This window comes from Maniola hyperantus, chromosome 17 (genome assembly GCF_902806685.2).
Source record: "Maniola hyperantus chromosome 17, iAphHyp1.2, whole genome shotgun sequence".
Taxonomy (NCBI): Eukaryota; Metazoa; Arthropoda; class Insecta; order Lepidoptera; family Nymphalidae; genus Maniola; species Maniola hyperantus.
Window position 1 is genome coordinate 4,319,069 of NC_048552.1, and position 20,988 is coordinate 4,340,056.

The following is a 20,988-nucleotide window of genomic DNA, read 5'->3' on the forward strand; positions in this document are numbered from 1 at the left end:
CGTCGGACGGACGCAGTGAGAGAAAAAGATGGACGAGATAAAAGTAATTAAGCGAGATATAAGTACTAGGTGATTAATTAAGCTAGATATAAACTAAGTGGATGTTACAAGTGTACCTGAATATAAGACTGTGGACATCGGAACTGCGTTTGATTCATATTAGGGTCATCCCAAGACTAATAAACCCGGATTGGAGGTTAAGTTGTTTATATCAGAAGATTGGATGTGATTCATGCCCAAAAATGCGGGTCTATCCTGGAAGATGTTAAAAGTGCCTGTACAAGACGCATAGCAACATATTTATTAGGTACTTATATCGGAAATTATATGAAGAAACCTACCTGAACGAATAACAAAGTGAAAATGAAATATATACAAACTGCAATGGTGCTACACTATTACTTTGGGAGTACTTGAGTAGACCTGTATCGAGTTGGAGGGCTTGTCTCCAACGCAACTACTCAAGAGATTGGTTTGAGGAAAGCACCTTGCACTGTCTGGAACAAGCAGAAGTACGTAGGTCGATGGGTCCAATGCATCTATAGGTTGTATTGAAACGGTGAATCTGTGTACTTACCTTCTTACAGTGGATGTTCATTAAAGCATGGGTGAATATTAAGAGTGCCTAATGTTAGATTACTGCATCAAAATACCTAAGTAGGTATTTGATAAGTTACAATATTACCAATTGATACTTTTAGAACAGAGTAAGTGAAGGCTATAATTATTAATAGTAAGTAGATATCAGCATTATGACTTATTTGAGAGTTCAAAGTAAGGGATTATAGTTTTGTTCTGACTGCTTTAATGGATTATTATGTAGGGACATACCTAGCCCAAGATTTGATCTATGAAGTTATAGTAGAGTAGTACTAACACCTTGTATTTTAAAATCGAAATAAGGTAATAAGTGATATGAAATACTTTAAACCAAATAGGCACCTACCTATATTAAAGTAGAATCAAGAAAACAATTAGATTATTATGTAGGTAAGTACTTGATACATGAGCTAGTGTAGAAATATAAAAAATAGAGTTTATTTGCTAGAATGTGGTACAATTTGGTCTTAAATCTGTTTTGATCTAACACATTCAACCAATAACTGAGTGTGTAAATTATTACCTATAGTACATTATCATAGCATAATAAAATGTGAAAATTTAGAATGAATATCTACTTAACTTTATCTATCTAGGAAGTAATGTTAACAATATAATTTTATTCAAGTCTTAATTTAAATCATTCAACAATCATTTTAAAAAAAGAAATATGTACATGTGCTTTAGTTAAAAATAGAAATAATAATCTTACAATAACAACGGTCATATCTACATCAATGGGTCAATCAATGGTTTTAGTGCAAAATTTGGGTTATATACAGGGGTCTGATATAATCAAGTAGGTATGTACTTGATACTGGTGTCACTTAAATGAAATATTTCCGAGATTATTCAACTGTTACCATTTTTTTCATGTTTTGACAACTTTTCTGATGATGTCCACGACCCTGTGACCCCGACTTGACGATGAGGTCGACGAATGTGAGATGAACAAGTGGTTTTGGCCTGCATCTGTGGTGGAGAAGTGCACATAACCTTCAAGTTGTGATTGGAAGCAGTCATGTACCTGCATGGATCGGATAAGAACACAGTAACTCTTGGTGTGAGGCCTGTTGTAATGATACAAAAGAAAAAAAAGCCATCCCGGCCTGCCTCATTATGATGGAGGCTGTAACCTCAAGGTATTGTTATGTAATACAGTAATAAGAAGGTAAGAAACATCTGAATACTACTATGGTTAATTGAGGCAAATCTAGTTTACCTAGTAACTAAAATAAAGTCTTAAAACTTTGAATTGAATAGTCTCAATATGAGTAGTTATTCTTCTTTAATTAAATAATTACATACTTAACTATACACATAGTAATATTTTAGTACAATTTAAGGATAGAATGCCTGAAATATGTGTCAGGTGCATGTGTTTTCATTACCTACCATTTAATGTAAGATTTTTGGATTTGGGTCTATGGTAGGCATGGTATGGTTGTGAGAATGATAGACAGTGATAGGGAGACTAATAGAGTCGATTGCCAGATGCACCCATTGAATACCTATCTACCGACTGAATAGTCTGTATTATGTACTGACAGACATAGATCAACCCGCAGGCCCTGCATAATCAAATATGATTTGAGTTCTCTACTAAGCTACTACTGGACATAAAGAAAAGATTTTGGAAAATTAGACCTGGGGTGGATCAGCTAATAAATAATTAATTGGTCCACTAGATAAAGTAGGTAACATTGAACCTATTTTGAATCTGTAGGTTTACTTATTCGACCAAATTAGAGTTATTAGATTACTTTGAATACCTAGTAAGTATAGGGTATGAAATATCAGGTTTGAATTAATCTAACTATGTACATACCAGAAACAGAAAGACATACAACACTCATGCTCACGAAAGTAGCCATGTGGATGTTGGAATTTTATTTGATTCTTATACCAATAAAATTTATATTAAGTGCTAGTATGTACTTTTGTTCCGTTTGCTCACCCTTGTGGAAATTATAAATTACATTTGCTGCAACCACCATTTAAGGAGAGGTGAGGTTATGAAAGGAAAATGAATTGAATCATTATTATATTAACCTAAAGTGAATTTAACTGATCAGATCAGATGAAAATAAATAAATGGACTTGAATTAAAATATTTATTTATCAGCATAACAGTGGTTCTTTCAAATGTTCTTAGAGTTTTATAATTAAAAAAGGTAAAATTATGTGAGCTATCACATTCATATAAAGTCACTAGTAGCTGACATCCTCTTATACTAATAGATGACATGCATTCGTGATTTTTAGAATTTGGAAAATAAAAATAATAATAAAATAAAAACACGTTTCCACTTCTCATGCTCGTAAGGTTCTATTTTACGCAGGCTATAAGAGGACTAAAGTGCGTTTCATGCTGTTATACACAAGGTATTTAGAGGTAAACAACAGTCTCTCTGAATGACATATGGATGAGAAAGAATTTATGTAATTTCTATGGTGCCAGTGAACTTTTGCACTTGTATTGAGGTTGCGACCTATACCTACCTACAAACTCATTACAGCACCCTCATTTAATCCCTACTCTTTTCGGTCAATCTATAGATATGTACTTATAGTAATATTATATTGTTACATTTCCTCGCAATCGAAGTGAAAATCAGTGTTTATAACTCGGCTCAAGTGGCTTGTTTGGTGCCCTTGTTGTACAATCTGCTTTCATAAATCAAAGCCTTTAGGTACTTACTACCTCGGAAAAACACACACTGAACAACAGGTTAACTACCAAGTACATCATATTTACTGTTGTTATTATTGGATTGGCTTACCAACTTAATAGATGATACTATCTGCTGTAATAATAGAAATTAGAAAGAAATACTAAGTTACGAAGTTCAATTTTTATGTACGAGTAAAGGAAACTTTAAAACATGTGTCTCTAATAACAAAAGAGAGTTACGAAGGTGTTATTAAATGAAGCGGCAATGACTGTGGCAATGTTATGTATAACAGGGTCTGGATTGTTGTATTTCTTTATATAGCCTACTAACACATAATTTTATCATATCGTTGTTTCTCGGGTATAAATAATGCACGAATAATTCGATCTCTGACTTAGGTTTAGATCTGAAATAAGAAATGAAATTGTCAGTATACAGAGAAGTGTAAATCTTAACCTTGCAAGCCCCATCGGATAAATAGTGGAGAAACGGATTCCCTACCTTTACTGCCCAAATTTTGACTAGCCATTTGACTTTGGAAAAAGGAGCTTATGAGATGCATATTTTTACTAAATAAATAAATTATTAATATAATTATTATAAACAAAAGACGGATTTGTCTCTTGTGTGTGTGCCCTTAAATTATATTAAAATTTCAAACGAGTTGCACAATTATTATCACCTGCAGACATTACACGTAGGGCGATTGTCTAAAACCTGCATCAATCATTATTGTTCTGATTGGCTGAATTTGTGCGATTCTTGTTGCAGCAATGCATTGTGGCCAGTAGTGGGCGGGCATTAACCAATCAGAGATGATTGCGATCGTGACATTGTAGCTGTCAAACAACCGCGGTAGAGCCCACGGTGAACTAAAGATGTTTACTACTGTAGATACTCCACAAATAGTTGAGAATATCGATTTGAGTGTTGAGTTCAATAGTCTCGATAACTAGTCTTTCAAATCATTAATCAAATTACTGAAAGCCATAAAGCAAATTAAGAAGAAGATTAATCAAATGAGATATTAAGGGAGCAAACACTTAGCGGGTTTGCCATAAACGTTGACACTATAATATTCATTCTATTGACTGTACACAAATAATCGCTTCTGGTGGCTGTCTTGGGGAAGCTAATAAAAAAAAAAATGGTGTTTAATATTGTTATGATATAACGTGTCATTGTTATGAATGTGATTATTATTTTTAGACTCTAAACGAACTGACAACCAGTGAATAAGAGAAAAGGATACCGACTTATGTATGGACTTAGTCCTGGTGCGATAAGCGGTGATCCCTGAGAATATTAGAAACGAATACCGACTTATGTATGGACTTACTCCTGGTGCGATAAGCGGTGATTCCTGAGAATATCTGAAAAGAATACCGACTTATGTATGGACTTATTCCTAGTGTGATAAGCGGTGATTCTTGAGAGTATTTTATGATAACCTAACGAGCAAATAAGAGAGAAGAATACCGACTTATGTATGGACTTATTCCTGGTGTGATAAGCGGTGATTCTTGAGAGTATTTTATGATAACCTAACAAGCAAATAAGGGAAACGAATACCGACTTATGTATGGACTTATTCCTGGTGCGATAAGCGGTGATTCCTGAGAATAGTTGAAAAGAATACCGACTTATGTATGGATTTATTCCTGGTGTGATAAGCGGTGATTCTTGAGAGTATTTTATGATAACCTAACGAGCAAATAAGAGAGAAGAATACCGACTTATGTATGGACTTATTCCTGGTGTGATAAGCGGCGATTCTTGAGAGTATTTTATGATAACCTAACAAGCAAATAAGGGAAACGAATACCGACTTATGTATGGACTTATTCCTGGTGCGATAAGCGGTGATTCCTGAGAATAGTTGAAAAGAATACCGACTTATGTATGGATTTATTCCTGGTGTGATAAGCGGTGATTCCTGAGAATATTTTATGATGAACCAACCGGCAAATGAGAGAAAAGAATACCGACTTATGTATGGACTTATTCCTGGTGAGATAAGCGGTGATTCTTGAGAATAGTTTATGATAAGCCAACAAGCAAATAGGAAAAACGAATACCGACTTATGTATGGACTTATTCCTCGTGTGATAAGCGGTGATTCCTGAGAATATTTTATGATGAACCAAGTGGCAAATGGGAGAAAAGAATACCGACTTATGTATGGACTTATTCCTGGTGTGATAAGCGGTAATTACTGAGAATAGTTTATGTAATATAACTTGTCCCAATTGTGTCAAAGGTTGTCTATTTTATATGTTCCAAATGAGACATATTGTTATTGGAAAATTTAATTCATGTCCCAATTGTGACATACAGCAAGTGGAAATTTTTGATTTTGTAGCAATCGTGCCAAAGGAGGGCAGCATTGACTATAATATAGACCTAAGAATAAGGAATCAAGAATGACAAATGGAAGGTGGCAATACTGACGTAAACAATGGATCGTATTCCGGTGACAAAAGCTGGTCCTAGTAAGAACCAACAAACGAATTGGAAAACGGCTGACGAAGCGTCTGAAAAATGACGAACAATAATAGTCTGGTAAAACCTGATTCGATAATCCCGATGCGAGTGGACGGTGATCTTCAGTATGAACTTCAGCAACTGATCGGGTCGCGATGGTGACAAGAGGGAGTCTAGTTAATTTGATGGAAAACAAGCAGACTAATTCGGGGTCGGCAAGTGGAAAGGGTGTATCCTTTTTATTAATAATAATAGATTTATCTACAGAATAGAGGTACAGAAGTAGATATCATGGTTGGAAATCACTTTACCTGTTCTAGCAGATACTCACTAATGTTCAAGGGTTACTTAAATTCAAATTAAAGTTCTTATAATTGACGTATTCCGTAATGATATATTAATTATGTCTTGCTGAATTCGGTACGTAGTAGCTAGAAGTTGTATAGACCCTTTAAAGTAGATCTAAAATGACATGCTGATTGTAAATGCTAAATATCGGTTCATGTTAATGTACATCTTCGCAGTCACTCATTGTATTACGTTGATGTTTGGTGGAAACAGCACAGTAAAGAGCAAATTCTTAAATACTATTTCAAGTAACATCTATTCCAATAGACTATATAAGCAGTTCGCGCACGAAGGCTTGCTTACTTCACTCGCTAGGTATTAATGTATGGATCGCTGATATGTTATTAAAGCGTATAAGTACACCAATGTATCACGAAATAATTTCCTACATCTTTGTCATTCATTTGTTACACACTGACACGAGACAAGCAACGGTGACCGATGCGGCAATTCACGGCTCAGCATGACGCTGGGTTGGTGCAGCGTTTGGTGCTGTTTGTCCTCAATCACCGTGTTCAAGTTAACCATATTATCATAAGAGGACGAGGGTCTCTGGCATCGTTCGTCCTTACGCGCTCAAGAATGTACAAGAATGGAAGTTTCCAGAAATCAGATTTTATTGTATGTTACATCAATTAAGTCTATAGTGCCATGAAGGACTCGTTGCTTGCGAGACAATAAAATGGGGCAACAAAACGCCGTCTGTTGCGCTCTCTATCGCACTTACGGGGCTTATGGTAGACACAGTTATGCATGCATCTGCCCCTAGTGCAAGGATGATATGGGGCATCACAGGTAACGAGTTTATAATAATACAATAATACCTTGGCTAACATCATTGTGACTTATTTTGTTATATTAATAATAGTATTTGTTGTGCTACAATCGAGATACAGTCAGAGGCAGTCGTCTCAGTTATTTGAAAATATAGGATTACATTTTACACATTGTAGATCTCATAGTGATCTGTACTGTGTGTATCATTATCAATTAGTGGATTCATGTTTCTTTAAATTTCTGGAATAATATGATTATTGGGGTCTCCTTAGAATACATTGTGGTTTGTTTCGATCTTAGTACTTATTAATAATAACAACTACATTTAACCATATTATTTATCTTGACTTCGTAGACATAGGTTCAATATTCAATAACTCAATTTGATAGGTAATTATCTTTTATTGTTATTCAAGTAGAGTACAAAATATGGTCACATAATATCTGTGCCGACATCTCTGCCTTTCTGGTCTGCAAAATTATTTTACAATCATTATTCATATACTTACCGATATTGCTTAGTATAATACTACATATATGCAATTAAAGATTGGCATATTGTTTTCTTATTATTTGTTTTACGTTACATACTTATATTGTAATATATATATATATATATATTTTTTTTTTTTTTTTCAACGGTGTCAATCAGTAGGTACCACTTGAGAATAATTAAATGTCAATTCACGATAGTCAAATTGGTAATGCATGAAACACTACAAAGACATTATAATCAAGGTCAACTCATATCAAATATTCATCAATTGTATGAGAACATTGGATTATAAGATATTCTTTTAATTTATTTTTAAGTTTAAAGAAATTATGAAGTCTACAGAAGTAGTTAGGTTCATTAGTATATTGTAAAACTTTGTGATTAATTTTGTATAAAGTGTTAGTAATGGTCAATGGGATCCAACAACTCTTACCATATCTCTTAAAATGTATATACTAGTGAAAATATTGTAATTTGTGTTGCATTAGAGCATTATGTAGGATTAGAATTCATGTCATTACAGTGGTAAGAAGGAAAGGGCAAACAAACTTACTTTAATTGAAAACTGATAGTGACATTGTTTAAAATCATAGAGTACTTAGCACTCAGAATTCAAGTTGGTGATAATTCACTATCCTTCTTTTCTTTCCTCGTTGTTGTTTTGTTTAAGGTTGATTATATTTTATTCGCTTTAAATGCAAATTACCAAAGATGTTTTATAATTCTCATAATTAGTATTGCCACATTTGCCATGCAAATATTTATTCACGTATTACTAAATACAAATACAAACTTGAAGAATATGTAGTTCATAATAATATTTAAAAATAAAATTATTGATTTCACTATAATTTCCTTGTATTAAGTATTAACATAAATTGTGTTGATTTCAATATTTGATTATACTATTGTGAATGGGTTGTATACGTATATCACTAACAATAACTAGATCATACAATTTTCTTAATATCAAGCTTAAATCAGAATGACTTATAGTATTTACTATTTACTTATCTCAGTGTGATTTGTTGTGTATTTATAAGAATTAGACTTAAAGATGTTGATTGCAATGTACATAATGATTATTGATACCAGTATTTTGTAGGTCTCATTGGCACTTGTTTTGTGCACTTGTTAAATCTAACAATGTTAGCTTTGATCTGTTAGAGGAATTATTATACTAATCATATTAATTATAATATAGGACTGTTAAGGTATTCTATGTTGCTCCTATTGAGTTATGGGTATGAGGGCATTACCCTCGGTTGGAAGGCCGAGTGGTCAGATATGAGGACATATCTGGAGCAGGATGGACGACTGTAGGCAACACAGAAAACCTGCCATCTGTCACCCGTGAGTGGAGGTGTGACAGTGGTAGCGGCGTCGGACGGACGCAGTGAGAGAAAAAGATGGACGAGATAAAAGTAATTAAGCGAGATATAAGTACTAGGTGATTAATTAAGCTAGATATAAACTAAGTGGATGTTACAAGTGTACCTGAATATAAGACTGTGGACATCGGAACTGCGTTTGATTCATATTAGGGTCATCCCAAGACTAATAAACCCGGATTGGAGGTTAAGTTGTTTATAGTATGTAGGTATTAGTCCAATTTCAATGGTGAGTCAATTCGAGCATTCATACTCGTAAGTAGTAAATCTGAACATCAATCACAATACCAATCATTTTCATTCCTGGAATACATCTGCACGAGTTAATATCGTGTTTCATATTATGTTTGAACAACCTACTTCTGTTTGTTCTGTCACGGTACGTGGCTACGTGCAATACAAGCAGCTGTAGGTATATTTACAGAAATACAAGAGTTTAAAAACCTAAGTACCACGGACAGAAGGTTGTGGAGGCTGGCACGAAATTTGTGACTGATAAACGAGTATACCTCCTATTACGATATTTGCTAATACTAAGTAAATAAAATGCAAATATAATACGCGACAAAAAAAATGCTACTAAGTAAATAAAATGCAACTATAATACGCGACCCCGCGCTAACCTGGTGCAGGTGAGCGCGGGTGACGTGCAGATGTGCGGGGCGTCCCCCCGCCTCATACCCCGATTGTCATCTTGACCTGTCGCGGACTAAATAATGGGATTATCGGCTAATCGGAAGTAACTGATACTTGGTGATCATCACTTACAATAAAGAGGTCTTATCTAAGTACTTAATTGCAAAAATGCTAGTTCATCGAAAAATATAATTTCAGAGAAGAATGAAGGAAAAAGTTATCAGACATTCAAAAATATAATAGTTTGGTTAGTAAGTTTCCATAGTGCAGAGGAAGCATCCTTGAAAATAACCATGACACATCAATAAAGGTCTTTAATTGATTCGAAGCTCAAACAACTTGGTGATAAAGTTCCGAAATTTCGGAGGTTAACGAATTTGACATCGCCATTATTTCGAGTTTCATTCGATTTGTTTTGTTTGCATTTTGCCAATAAGGTCGTTGCTCGCAAAGCGATGTTAACAAGCTATATAATATTTTAGCAATGATTTAAGTACCTACCTAGGTACCTCGCATTTTTCAAGTCATGTGTGTTTCTTAAGGAATACGCAACCTTGCTTTAACGGTGAAGGAAAACATCGTGAGGAATTCAGCATGCCTGAAAGTTTTATGCCATAATGTCCTCAACGGTGTGTGAAGGCTACCAGTCCACACTTGGCCAGCTGGTGGACTATCTGTGGGCAAAACCCCTCTCTCTGTAGGGGGCTGGCAGTGGGTTTAGATGAAGAATTACCTATCAATAATAATTTATGGCGGCTTAATAAAAACGATCGAGTCGGTCAACGTATAACGTATAACGGTATCCATCGAATCGAATTACTGAAATCGAATTATTGAAATTGATTCCGAACAAAATATGGGTCTCTGTTGCCTTAAAAAAGAATTTATTTATTATTATAATTATAACTTTAACACAGAAGGATTACTACTGAGATCACAATTCACAATCTCATTTCTAGTAGTAGGTAATCTTAGGTCTAGCAAATAACAAAACAGGTGGCTAATCTGGAAGAGGTATGGCATTTTCACGTGGTTTTACTACGCGGTATCAGACCAGAGACGTCATCGTAGATAAAAAGATAAGGTACGAAGGGATATCTATAGTAAAAGCTAGAGCATTGTTCCATGCTTTCTGAGTATTGACGCAAAACGAAGTTAATTGTTATGTAGGAGTTTGTAGGACACTAGCGTGTGGGTTGGTAAGATCGTTTTTATCAAACGATACGAGAACGATAAGCGAATATGCTTCGTCGTCGCCGTTTCAACCGATAAGTGTCCACTACTTGTCATAATGTCTCTTTCAAGGATTTCGATGAAACATCGCAGCTTTCGCCCAGGCAGGCAGCGGCCCCCAGCGACTAGGTAGAGTCCCTATCTATAGAGTTCGTCTACATCTCCAGCTACCTAGCGAGGTTCTCTCGCTGCGTTTTCCGGTGCCAGTGCATCATTTCAGTACCTACCTCGAGAGTTGGGACCCAACATCTTTCGGTTCTTCGAGTTATGCAGTCCATTGCCACTTTGGTTTCGCGACCTTGTAGGCGAAGTGCTCATATGAATATAAATACATAATCTCTTCTATCTGCCAGCATGGTGACTTGAACGCTAAAACAATCTCCCTCCCCTCCCCCTGATCATGGATGAGTCATGATACATGGAATCTGGATGATTACGGGACCACATTGCATTACTTATTTCATGTTGACTGTTCGTTAGCACTCATACTTAGGTATATTTTCCCCTCCAATTATAATATGGGTACCTTCAAGTCAAGAGTGAATATGCATCTTCCAGGCAAGCGAGCTCCATCTTAGGCTGCCTCATCACTTTTTTTTTTCGCTTAGGAGGAGAAAATCCTCATGGACATAGTGCCGGACTCCTACCGACTAAAAACCCCTCTCTTTCTCTAAGCAGTAATGTTCCCGCCTTGTTGGCCTACCATTACTGCCGCGGTCTAACTCAACTTCCTCCTCTTTCGTCTTTCTCCTTACTTTCCATTATACCTGCCTCATCACATGCCACCAGGTCTGATTGCAGCCAAGCGCTAAGTAGTCTATATGTTTATTTAAAAAAAAGTTAAAAATTCCTTTAAATTTTGGTGACACGATGCGGTAAAACCTAGCTTAATTTTGGCTTACCAAATGTATATTAGCTGTCCTTTCAATAGTTGGAAAAACATACATTATGTATCGTTTTCTTGTTATGGGTATAAAGTCAAGATGGGCGTTATTGGATATTTCTGGCAACGGTTAATCAACAGTTATTTAGTTTCAATACCAATATTGATAACCGTTGCCGAATATCGGTATCAGAGTTGTGTTTCAACTAATTTAATATGCGCAACGCGCGGTTTCCGTTGTAGTAACTAAGCTAGCTGCCGTATCAATACCGTCTGTATAGCTAGAGCGCGAATATTCAGTAAAATAAAACCAATTTTACTTTCATGAATATCGTGAAGTAATCACAACCTTAAGTTCATAGCAGCAAAGTTTAATTATAAAAATCATTGACATAGGTCAAACTATAGTGGACGCCTGCACGAATAGTTTGCCACAATCCAGTTAACCAAAAACATTTCACGAAGATTGATAAACCAAAGAGGACCTTATCTCTATTACTCTAAGGCTAACTGTATCAAGATTGATAGATCAAAGTGTAATGGACAAGTACTTGTACAGTTAAGCCTTAGCGTAATAGAGATAAGGTCGGCTTTGGTTTATCAAGTTCTTAGTTACTAAGCCGGTAGCCAATAACCGCTCCTTCTCAGCTTTCAGTGAAAGAAAGAAAGAGAAGGTATAATTATTGTGTTTCTAGTTACCAAAAAACCAAACAATGCATTGTCAGTTGCCAGTTGGCAGCGTTGCGTTGTCAGGTGGTTCGTCATAGATGTTAGCTGATAACCGTTGTTAGCTACGACAATAACGCTACGGTAAGCTATAGGCACGGCAGCGGTTTTCAGTTAAGTTAAGCTATAGCGGACACATGTCTAGTATAAAGCATTGTGGTTCAAAGTCGCTAAATCTAAATTGCTTGCAGAAGCGATGTGCTTCTAACACAACGTCGGATCAATTCCCGCTCCACGTGTAGCAACACTAGACCAAACAATCGAAATTAACAACCGTAATGGATTCGTACTAGATCGCCTGAATTAGAAACTAGGTGCCGATTTGATATCGTCTCCGAGTATCATACACACGCAATGATGTAGTCTATAGCATGGCCTACAAAAATGTAGGTACTTCAAGGACGTAACTAAACTGTGATACTTCTCTAAATAAGAAACTACTCTTCTCTAAAGTCATAGAATTTAATCTAGCCTAGGAAAAAATCTAGCCTACCTGGAAAAAAATAGTTTCAGTTTCATAGATCGCTATATGAGATCTACCTATTTTAAAAATTCCTTTCCATAGGTAAATGCCGAGGGAAAATGGTTTTTGTAAATAAAATGCCTAGCTGTCTTATGTAGACATGCCCTAGCTATATTTTTTAAATTAATCATACGTAACGTAAATAAAATTGACAAAACGTAAAACATGTGCTAAAGGACCTAGGTACAGTAATAGTCCCACTTGTTTCTGGATATGTTTGTTCTATACTCCTTTTTCTGGAAAATCGAAGAGTTTTATAAAAACGCGGACTAAGTCTACCTAATTACCTAGGTACCTACTTAATTATTTTTCTAATGGATGGAATCACAGTGGAATCATTATTCATAATGGCACTTTTTTGGAATTTATTACGTTCTTCACATAATAATATAATAAATAAATAAATAAATAAAAATAAAAAAGCCTTTATTGTCTAATACGTTAATTCCAATTATATCTCCTATTACAATAATTTATTTATTTTTACATCATTTTTGATCATAAATTCATCGTATTCGAAACAATATCAATTCATAAAAATATATCAGTTCATTCATCGTCATAATAAAATTAGTTTCTAATGTCAAAATTTATGTTTATATGTTATATTTAAGTCCCTTATAGTAATATATTCAGTCACGCATTAGTCGCCTCAATGGCGTAGGCCTCCCCCAAATCTCTCCAAAGCTCCATATCTCGAGCTTTCCTCATCCAGTCCGGTCCTACATTTTGGGCAAAAATATCCCGCCATCTCTTTCTTTGTCGTCCTCTTTTCCTTTTTCTGTTTCTCGGAACCCACTCAGTCACCTTTTTTGTCCATCTCATCTTATCCAACCTACAAATATGTCCAGCCCATTTCCATTTTAATTTTATAATAATTTTCCTTACATCTGTCAGTTTGGTCATCCTCCGAATCATTTTATTTCTTACTCTATCTTTAATCTTTAGTCCCAACATACTTCTCTCCATTTTCCTTTGACATATTGCTAGTTTCTCTTCCTCTTCCTTCCTTAGAGCCCACGTTTGACATCCATATGTCAAACATGTCAACAACTTCACATAATACTTAATAATTATTTTAGTAGAGAGGAATAGAATAGGTAGGTATGTATGTTGGCCGTTCCCTTGGCACTCTGCTGTGACGTTGGTGGGGCCGTCTAAATGACCCCGCGCCGTGCCTCCTTCCCGCCACTCGTGCCAATATTTGTGCTCGCTTCGTGGAACGGGAAGTGGGCCATCTCGTTGTAGAGAACCAAGCAGAAATAAACAATCAAAAATGATTCACTGAATAGGGCAAAATCGATAATAATGGCAACCTTTTAGTAATCAGTACCCTTATTATAAATGTGAAAATGTGTTTATTTGTTGGTTTGTCCTTCAATTACGTCGCAACGGTGCAACGGATTGACGTGATTTTTTGCATGGGTATAGATAAGGAGGAGAACCAGGAGAGTGACATTGGCTTTTTATCCCGGAAAATCAAAGAGTTCCCGCGGGATTTTTAACAAACCTAATTCCACGCGGACGAAGTCGCGGGCATCAGCTAGTAATAAATAATGACGAATTTCAGTCACGGCTACCAATCTCCACAGTGATTAGCCAACTGCGCGGGATATATCTCTTAGGATGTAACAACCCGGTGCACTCTATTCCTTCACTCTCATAGCCCGATGGGACGGACAATCCGACACGACCGGAGAGATATCAGGCGCAAGACCGACGGCTATACGTGTTTTCTGAGGCACGAGGGTGAAAACCGCCAACTTCGTAATTTCGGGCTAGTTAGGTATTAAGAATTTCTTAACAGAAAAATCCAATACATATGAATTTGAATTCAACTAACCTTAAGATCTCCAGAGATGTTGGCTCCAGCTTGAATGCCGGTGACAGAAGGAAAGTATATCGCGAAAACGCTGAAGAAATCTTGTTGTATTTTCTCGCTCATCCGGAAATCGGTCCCAAAATTGGCAGCATAAGTCTCCGCTGAAAAAAGCATGATAAACTTTATGACTTGCTTAATTAAAATTTACTGATTTTAGGGTTCCATACCTCAAAAGGAAAAAGGAACTATTACAGGATCACTTCGTTATCTCTTTGTCTGTCTGTCTGATCTCGTATCTGTCAAGAAACCAATAGGGAACTTCCCGTTGTCCTAGAATCATGAAATTTGGCAGGTAGGTAGGTCTTATAGCACACGTAAGGGGAATAATCCGAAAACCGTTACATTACAAAAAAATTAAAATGTGTTCATGAACAAATAATTAGTGTTTTCAATTTCCTAAGTAAGATATCAAGTGTTTTTTTTTATTTGCCGTGTAAAATGTCGAAAAAATACGACTGTAGTACGGAACCCTCGGTGCGCGAGTCTTACTCGCACTTGGCCAGTTTTTTATTTAAAAAAAAGGTTTCTACTTACTTGATAGTCCCACAAATCCCTTCGCAACCTCATTTAAGTCTTTTGGTCCCATCAAGGTACCGACTATGAAGTCTACCATAGCGCCCACGATTATTGCGACCAGGAAATTCTGTAGAAAGACAAATTTTTATTGTTTTGTGTGTGTTCTGTTTTTAAACCGAGTCGAAAACTGATCTTTGTCCAATTCCAAATCCCATCTTAGAATAAACCGTTCTAGCGCTAAGTGTCCATGGTAAAAAAATCAAAAGTGAAGACGATTGCAACTGTCATTAACATCATCAACCCATCCACTAAGCACGGACCCACTACCAAGCACGGGTCTCCTCTCAGAGGGAGAATGGTTTAGCCAGAGTCCACTTCGCAGGCCAAGTGCGGATTGGCAGACAGATTGCGACTGTTATTGTCGGAAATCTGAATTTAACAAAATAGTTAGCATCAAGACCGGGAGCCGCAGCAGAAACAGCTGAAAACGGCAATCGGCGCAAGTAAGCCTCTCTTATCAAGAGTTACATTTTTGTTCCGTTTGCCGTGAAGACCCTGGGGCCATGCAGTCTTAGTGCTAAAAAAAATTACAAGACATTTCATCGCGATTAATAACCTTATCTGATGACAGAAGGGCTGGCTCATTTTTGGCGCAACGGATCAGCCTGGCTGTCCAGCGCAGAAATGCAGCCAGTATTCTTGGCACCATACCACGCGGGCCTGATTTGTATACTAATTAGAGTTTTATTGTAATATTTTCATTAAAAAAAGTTATGTCTACCTCAAGTAGGAGTTACCTTACGAAAACCGAATCACGACCAATGTGATAGGTATAGGTCGTAGCTAATCTATCTATCTATATCTATATAAATATATAAAATATAAATGTGACTGACTGACTGACTGATCTATCATCGCACAGATCAAACTACTGAGCGGATCAGGCTGAAAATTGGCATGCAGATAGCTATTATGACGTAGGCACTAGGCATCCGCTAAGATAGGATTTTCGAAAATTCACTCCCTAAGGGAGTGAAATAGGGGTTTTAAATTTGTGCAGTTCACGCGGACGAATTCGCGAGCATAAGCTAGTATTTAATATGTCGTTACTTGTTGTTGACCTTTTGTGTCAGGGAGATTCGAGTACCATTGACCCCCTTATAACAAACATCCGTATTTACCACGTTTGATATCGATTGCGCTTTGGGTGTGTCCAGCACTAAGTGCGAAGGCTGGCCTCGTCATTTGAGATCCACCATGGTGGCGAGCCTATATTTTTACGATACTTTTATAGGGCACTAGGTTTACATTCTTGATTAAAGAACCATTTTATTGATATTTTAATCAAACAATGGATTTGAAAATCAATCCGTAAAACAAACCGCAGTAAATAATATTATGTTATTTCACTTCCAGCGGATTAAATCACCCACAATAATTATTATAATTTACAATGTAGATGTTGCACAGTTACCGATGTACACGTGGCTTGAAACTAAGTGAGATGATCTCATTAGTAGAATCATTAACTTCTTCCCAAAATCATTATAACTAACATACATTTCGATATGAGTCAGTAATCTATAGGTAAGTAGTTGATATTATAAAGACGTAAAATTTGTTAGTTTGTATATACCTAAGGGGTAGGTAATATCCGGAAATAATAATCCGATTGTTCATAAAACATAAACAATAATTGTGTAATGGTATCCCCAACGCTAAGCTGGCAACCCAAGCAGCGGCCATTCTCTCTTCCAACCACTTATTGCAAGCAAAAAGGCAATTATAACACGCGGACGAAGTGGTTGGTAAAAGCTAACTATCATCGATACAGTAATTGAATGGTTTATGTATATTAGATGCTCTTAGTAACCCCATATAATATGTCTCGACTCTAGTATCATAAGGTCGGATGTGGATTTTTGCTACTTTTCAGGAGAGCCAAAACAAAAACGCTATGGAAATCGGGTCATAATTTCTAAACTACTAGAGATACAATTTCAGTTGTTTTTGTAATATTTAACACTTAACTGTACCTATCATTAACCATTACTAGAAATACTTTAACATTAATAAATAAAATATAAACTCACAATTTCTTCAAAATGGACGATATGCGACTTTATGCTGGTAATATTCGTAACTGTGCTAAAAAATTGTGTGCATAAGTTGTAAACCGACTTTATGGCTGCAATTTTTACTATTACAAATTTGAAATAAAAGTCGGATCTATTACTTAATATTTCATAATACGTCTTAACTGATTATACATAAGTAATATTTGGACAAAAGATCACAGTAGTTATCTCACAAAATCATTTAGGAGTTTTGTGCGATATTAACAATGTACCTATCAGATTTTTCTGAAACTGATTAGTTAGATCTGAAACATAATAATTGCATTTGCCCGATAGTAGACACCATTGCATCCGTGTAAACCTTGTGACTTCTGAATGAATGAAAATAACATTTACAAATTCACAAATAAAGCCCATTAATTAAAAACAACGGCCAAAAATTGGAAAAAAAATTACAATGTAATTAGAAACCTACAGTGGGCCAAACATTTTTTGTGGAATTGCATACATGACGGTTACATCAATATAGAAATCTAAAACATGCCAACATAGCCTGATTTTCCTTATAATGATTAGGTACGTAAAATAAGAATGGAGGCCAGCAGGTACCTACTGTAAAAGTTGGTTATATTTTACAGTGGATAATGGTTTCTCATTATGTCGTATGTTGGGCGAAAGCGGGGAAGAATTTTAAGTTTATATGTACCTGTAACATACTAATGAAATACAAAAAGTCTTCTTTAAAGTAGTTTTTATAAAATAATAACACCCAAAATTATAGTGTTAGTTGTAGCCAGGTAATATATTCCGAAATCTGAAAATCCCCGCCGTTTTTTTTTTGATATAACAAACGGTCCTGATATATCACCTTTGTAAAGGGATGTGGTCTTTAAAAATATGTTGTAGTGCCAAATCTAACTAGTATATCAATATTGTTTTTAATTACAAATTAATAAATAACAGTAAAATTAATATGATAAGTATTTTAGTTATACCTACCTATGTAAAGTTTAATTTGTTAGTAGTCAGCTTATACCAGTAGGTAACCTATGAATATTATACATGATACAGGTTTAGTAAACAAAAACTTGATAAACTATTAATAAACTTAAATCTAAAAAAAACAACATTAAATTAAAACTAAAATAAATTAAATTAAATCTAAAACCTCATCGAGACCACCGCAGCGAGGCATTGTACCCAAGATGCTGGCAGCATTACCCCTTTGGATGGCCAAACTAATTCTTAAATCTAACTTATCAAAAAGTTTTGTTGCCTTCGCATGTTCTTGTAAACTGTGACCAATCTCTTAGTTTAGTAATCTGCATTGTTTTCAGCTGTTCCCTTTTTTTTCTATTTGTGCATGGATTACATCTTACTCCACGTAGGTACATGTTGCATTTTAGCATAAAGCTTGTGATTTATCACCTTTTAATGTGGTAATCCTTATAATAATCATAAATAAGCCATAACGATTATCATGCTCCGATTATGACCGACACAATTATCAGACCACAAAGTCAATTCTTCAACAATTTCGAGAATACTTTGTTCCTTAAGTAGACAAGATACTGTTTTATTCCTTCCGCTGCAGCTGATGTTTTCAGACCACATTAAAGTAGCAACACTGCTGGTAGCATCATGAATCGTTTTTAAGGTGCAGAAACTAAGCAGGTATAAGGATTTACTGTAAGTCAAATCCGGCATTGCCACTTTTGTAATAAAAAAAATACTTTCTGCTTTCTTGAAAATTCCATTGCTTCTGTTTCGACTGTTCTTTTTAACAGATACTTTTTTAAACTGTTTCTTTCGTGTTTTAGTTAAGTTTTTTTATTTTTTTACTTTCACTTTTATTAGTTGTTTAATTAATTAATTAATTTATACTACATTTATATTTAAATTCACATAATCTAAAGCTTCCTATAATTAGGTATGTTTCGTTAGAATCACTATCATCACATATTGTAGGTGCCTTATAATTTCTGCTCTCGATTAATATCATATTCGGTCGATTATAAGACGGGTAAAGAAGAAAAAAATTGATTAGGTACTCTAATTTTTTAAGGCTACCTTAAAAACTAGGGCAATAAATTTTTGAACTGATGATTTGAACTATGATTCATAAAAAACACCATAAATGCACGATTTTTTGCTTAGTGGGGTATTATTATAATATATGTTTAGATTTCCATGGTGTGATTTTCGTGGTCCTAAATGATTTTCTAGTCTACATTTTCAAAATGTCTTCAGCTTTATTCTGGCTCTTTACTTTTTTCCCGCAGTTTAGTCCAAAATTTTGGTGAAATAGGATGGATCTCTTACCTATTAATCACATCAACTTTAATGTAGTCACAAACAAAAAGCTTTATTTCAACTTACTTCCATGAATTTTATTGCAAAATTATTTATATTACAAGGCAAAAAGTCTTAAATGATTCACAGTCCACATATTAATACAAACAATTTGAAGCATAACATCTGTTGTGATTTTACCTAACAAAATTATTACATATTTTAGAAGCAGAAGTGCGTAACTGCAGTACCAGCTAGTATTACAAATAAACTTATTTCGTAGCATAATGGTCGAACTCAAAATACATCTATCATTTTTCTCCATTGCTTTGGTGCATACATACGCAAGTTAAAAAATATAATTATGGTTCTCCAAATTTTTAGAATGTGTTCAGATACGACATTATGCATGTACCTATTTATCTTTGCAACGAAAAGAGATAGAAATACTGGTGTCAGCTTGGCAGAAAGAGCCCGAAATGCTCATTACCTTTATGTAAAAAAGTGAGTTTGGTCGGAAGTACACATCCGACCTTATGATACTAGAGTCGAGATGTATTGGTGCCATTGTTTGTACGGGGTGACTCTCTCAGCGATATTTGTTCAACCGGAATGGATGTAGAAAGGTTCATCCATGTTTAAAGCCTAGTTCCTATTCGGGGGTTTAGGGGTTTTATCCCAGGCATGCACCTCAAAATTGCCGGAGCTAGTTAAAACATCGAGAGAAAACTGGCATACCCGAGAGTTCTTTAAAATGTTCTCAAAAGTGTGAAGTCTGCCAATCCGCACTTGCCTAGCGTGTCCACCACGGTCATCATAAGGTTAAAAACCCCTTCTCATTCTGAGAGGAGACCCGTTCTCAGTAGTGAGCCAGCGACAGATTGATGATGATGATGATGTTTTAAAAAAAAAATCCTTACCTGTGCCTTACTTTCCCAGTCCATGCCGACAGCACAGATAACACACATGACGATCAACGCCACTGTGCCCACGATCCTTACATCATTGGTACCGTTGTCAATAATATACGTCCCTTGTGTCTTCAGCAGATCGTTCAGGGAATCACAGAACCCTATAGTGTTCATGCTGGCTGCAACGGCGTTTGCGAACGCGAAGATTATGCCGACAGATGCGCCAAATTCGGGACCGAGTGATCTTGAAATTATATAGTAAATGCCGCCTGTAACAATAGGTATTAGTATTTTAAGTCCTTTTATCATCTTTGGTTTACCTATACGCTGTAAGAATATCATCTCCTCAGACTAGAGTAAGGTTTTTGTTTTAATTCTGATCCGGTATACTCTTTCCAAAATTAAAATTTCTTAGAAAATTAAAATTTCTAAATTGTCTTTGGTCTGGTCTAGTTTGGCCGTGGCTAGTTACCACTTGACCAACAAGACGTGCCGCAAAGATTTTGCGTTATGGTTTTTTTTTGGTTCGTGGTACCT

General features: G+C 35.6%; 1 protein-coding gene across 3 annotated transcripts in view; it reads right to left on the minus strand.

The window, feature by feature from the left end:
• Nucleotides 1-20,988, minus strand: part of NKCC (sodium potassium chloride cotransporter) — a 59,089-nt gene that overhangs the window by 14,061 nt on the left and 24,040 nt on the right. For all 3 annotated transcript variants that reach the window (XM_034977495.2, XM_069504088.1, XM_069504089.1), the window contains exons 6-8: nucleotides 20,461-20,720; nucleotides 15,189-15,297; nucleotides 14,616-14,755 (exon numbers count right to left, since the gene is read on the minus strand). In XM_034977495.2, the coding sequence (XP_034833386.1) occupies nucleotides 14,616-14,755; nucleotides 15,189-15,297; nucleotides 20,461-20,720 (509 nt within the window). The remainder of the gene's footprint in view (nucleotides 1-14,615; nucleotides 14,756-15,188; nucleotides 15,298-20,460; nucleotides 20,721-20,988) is intronic.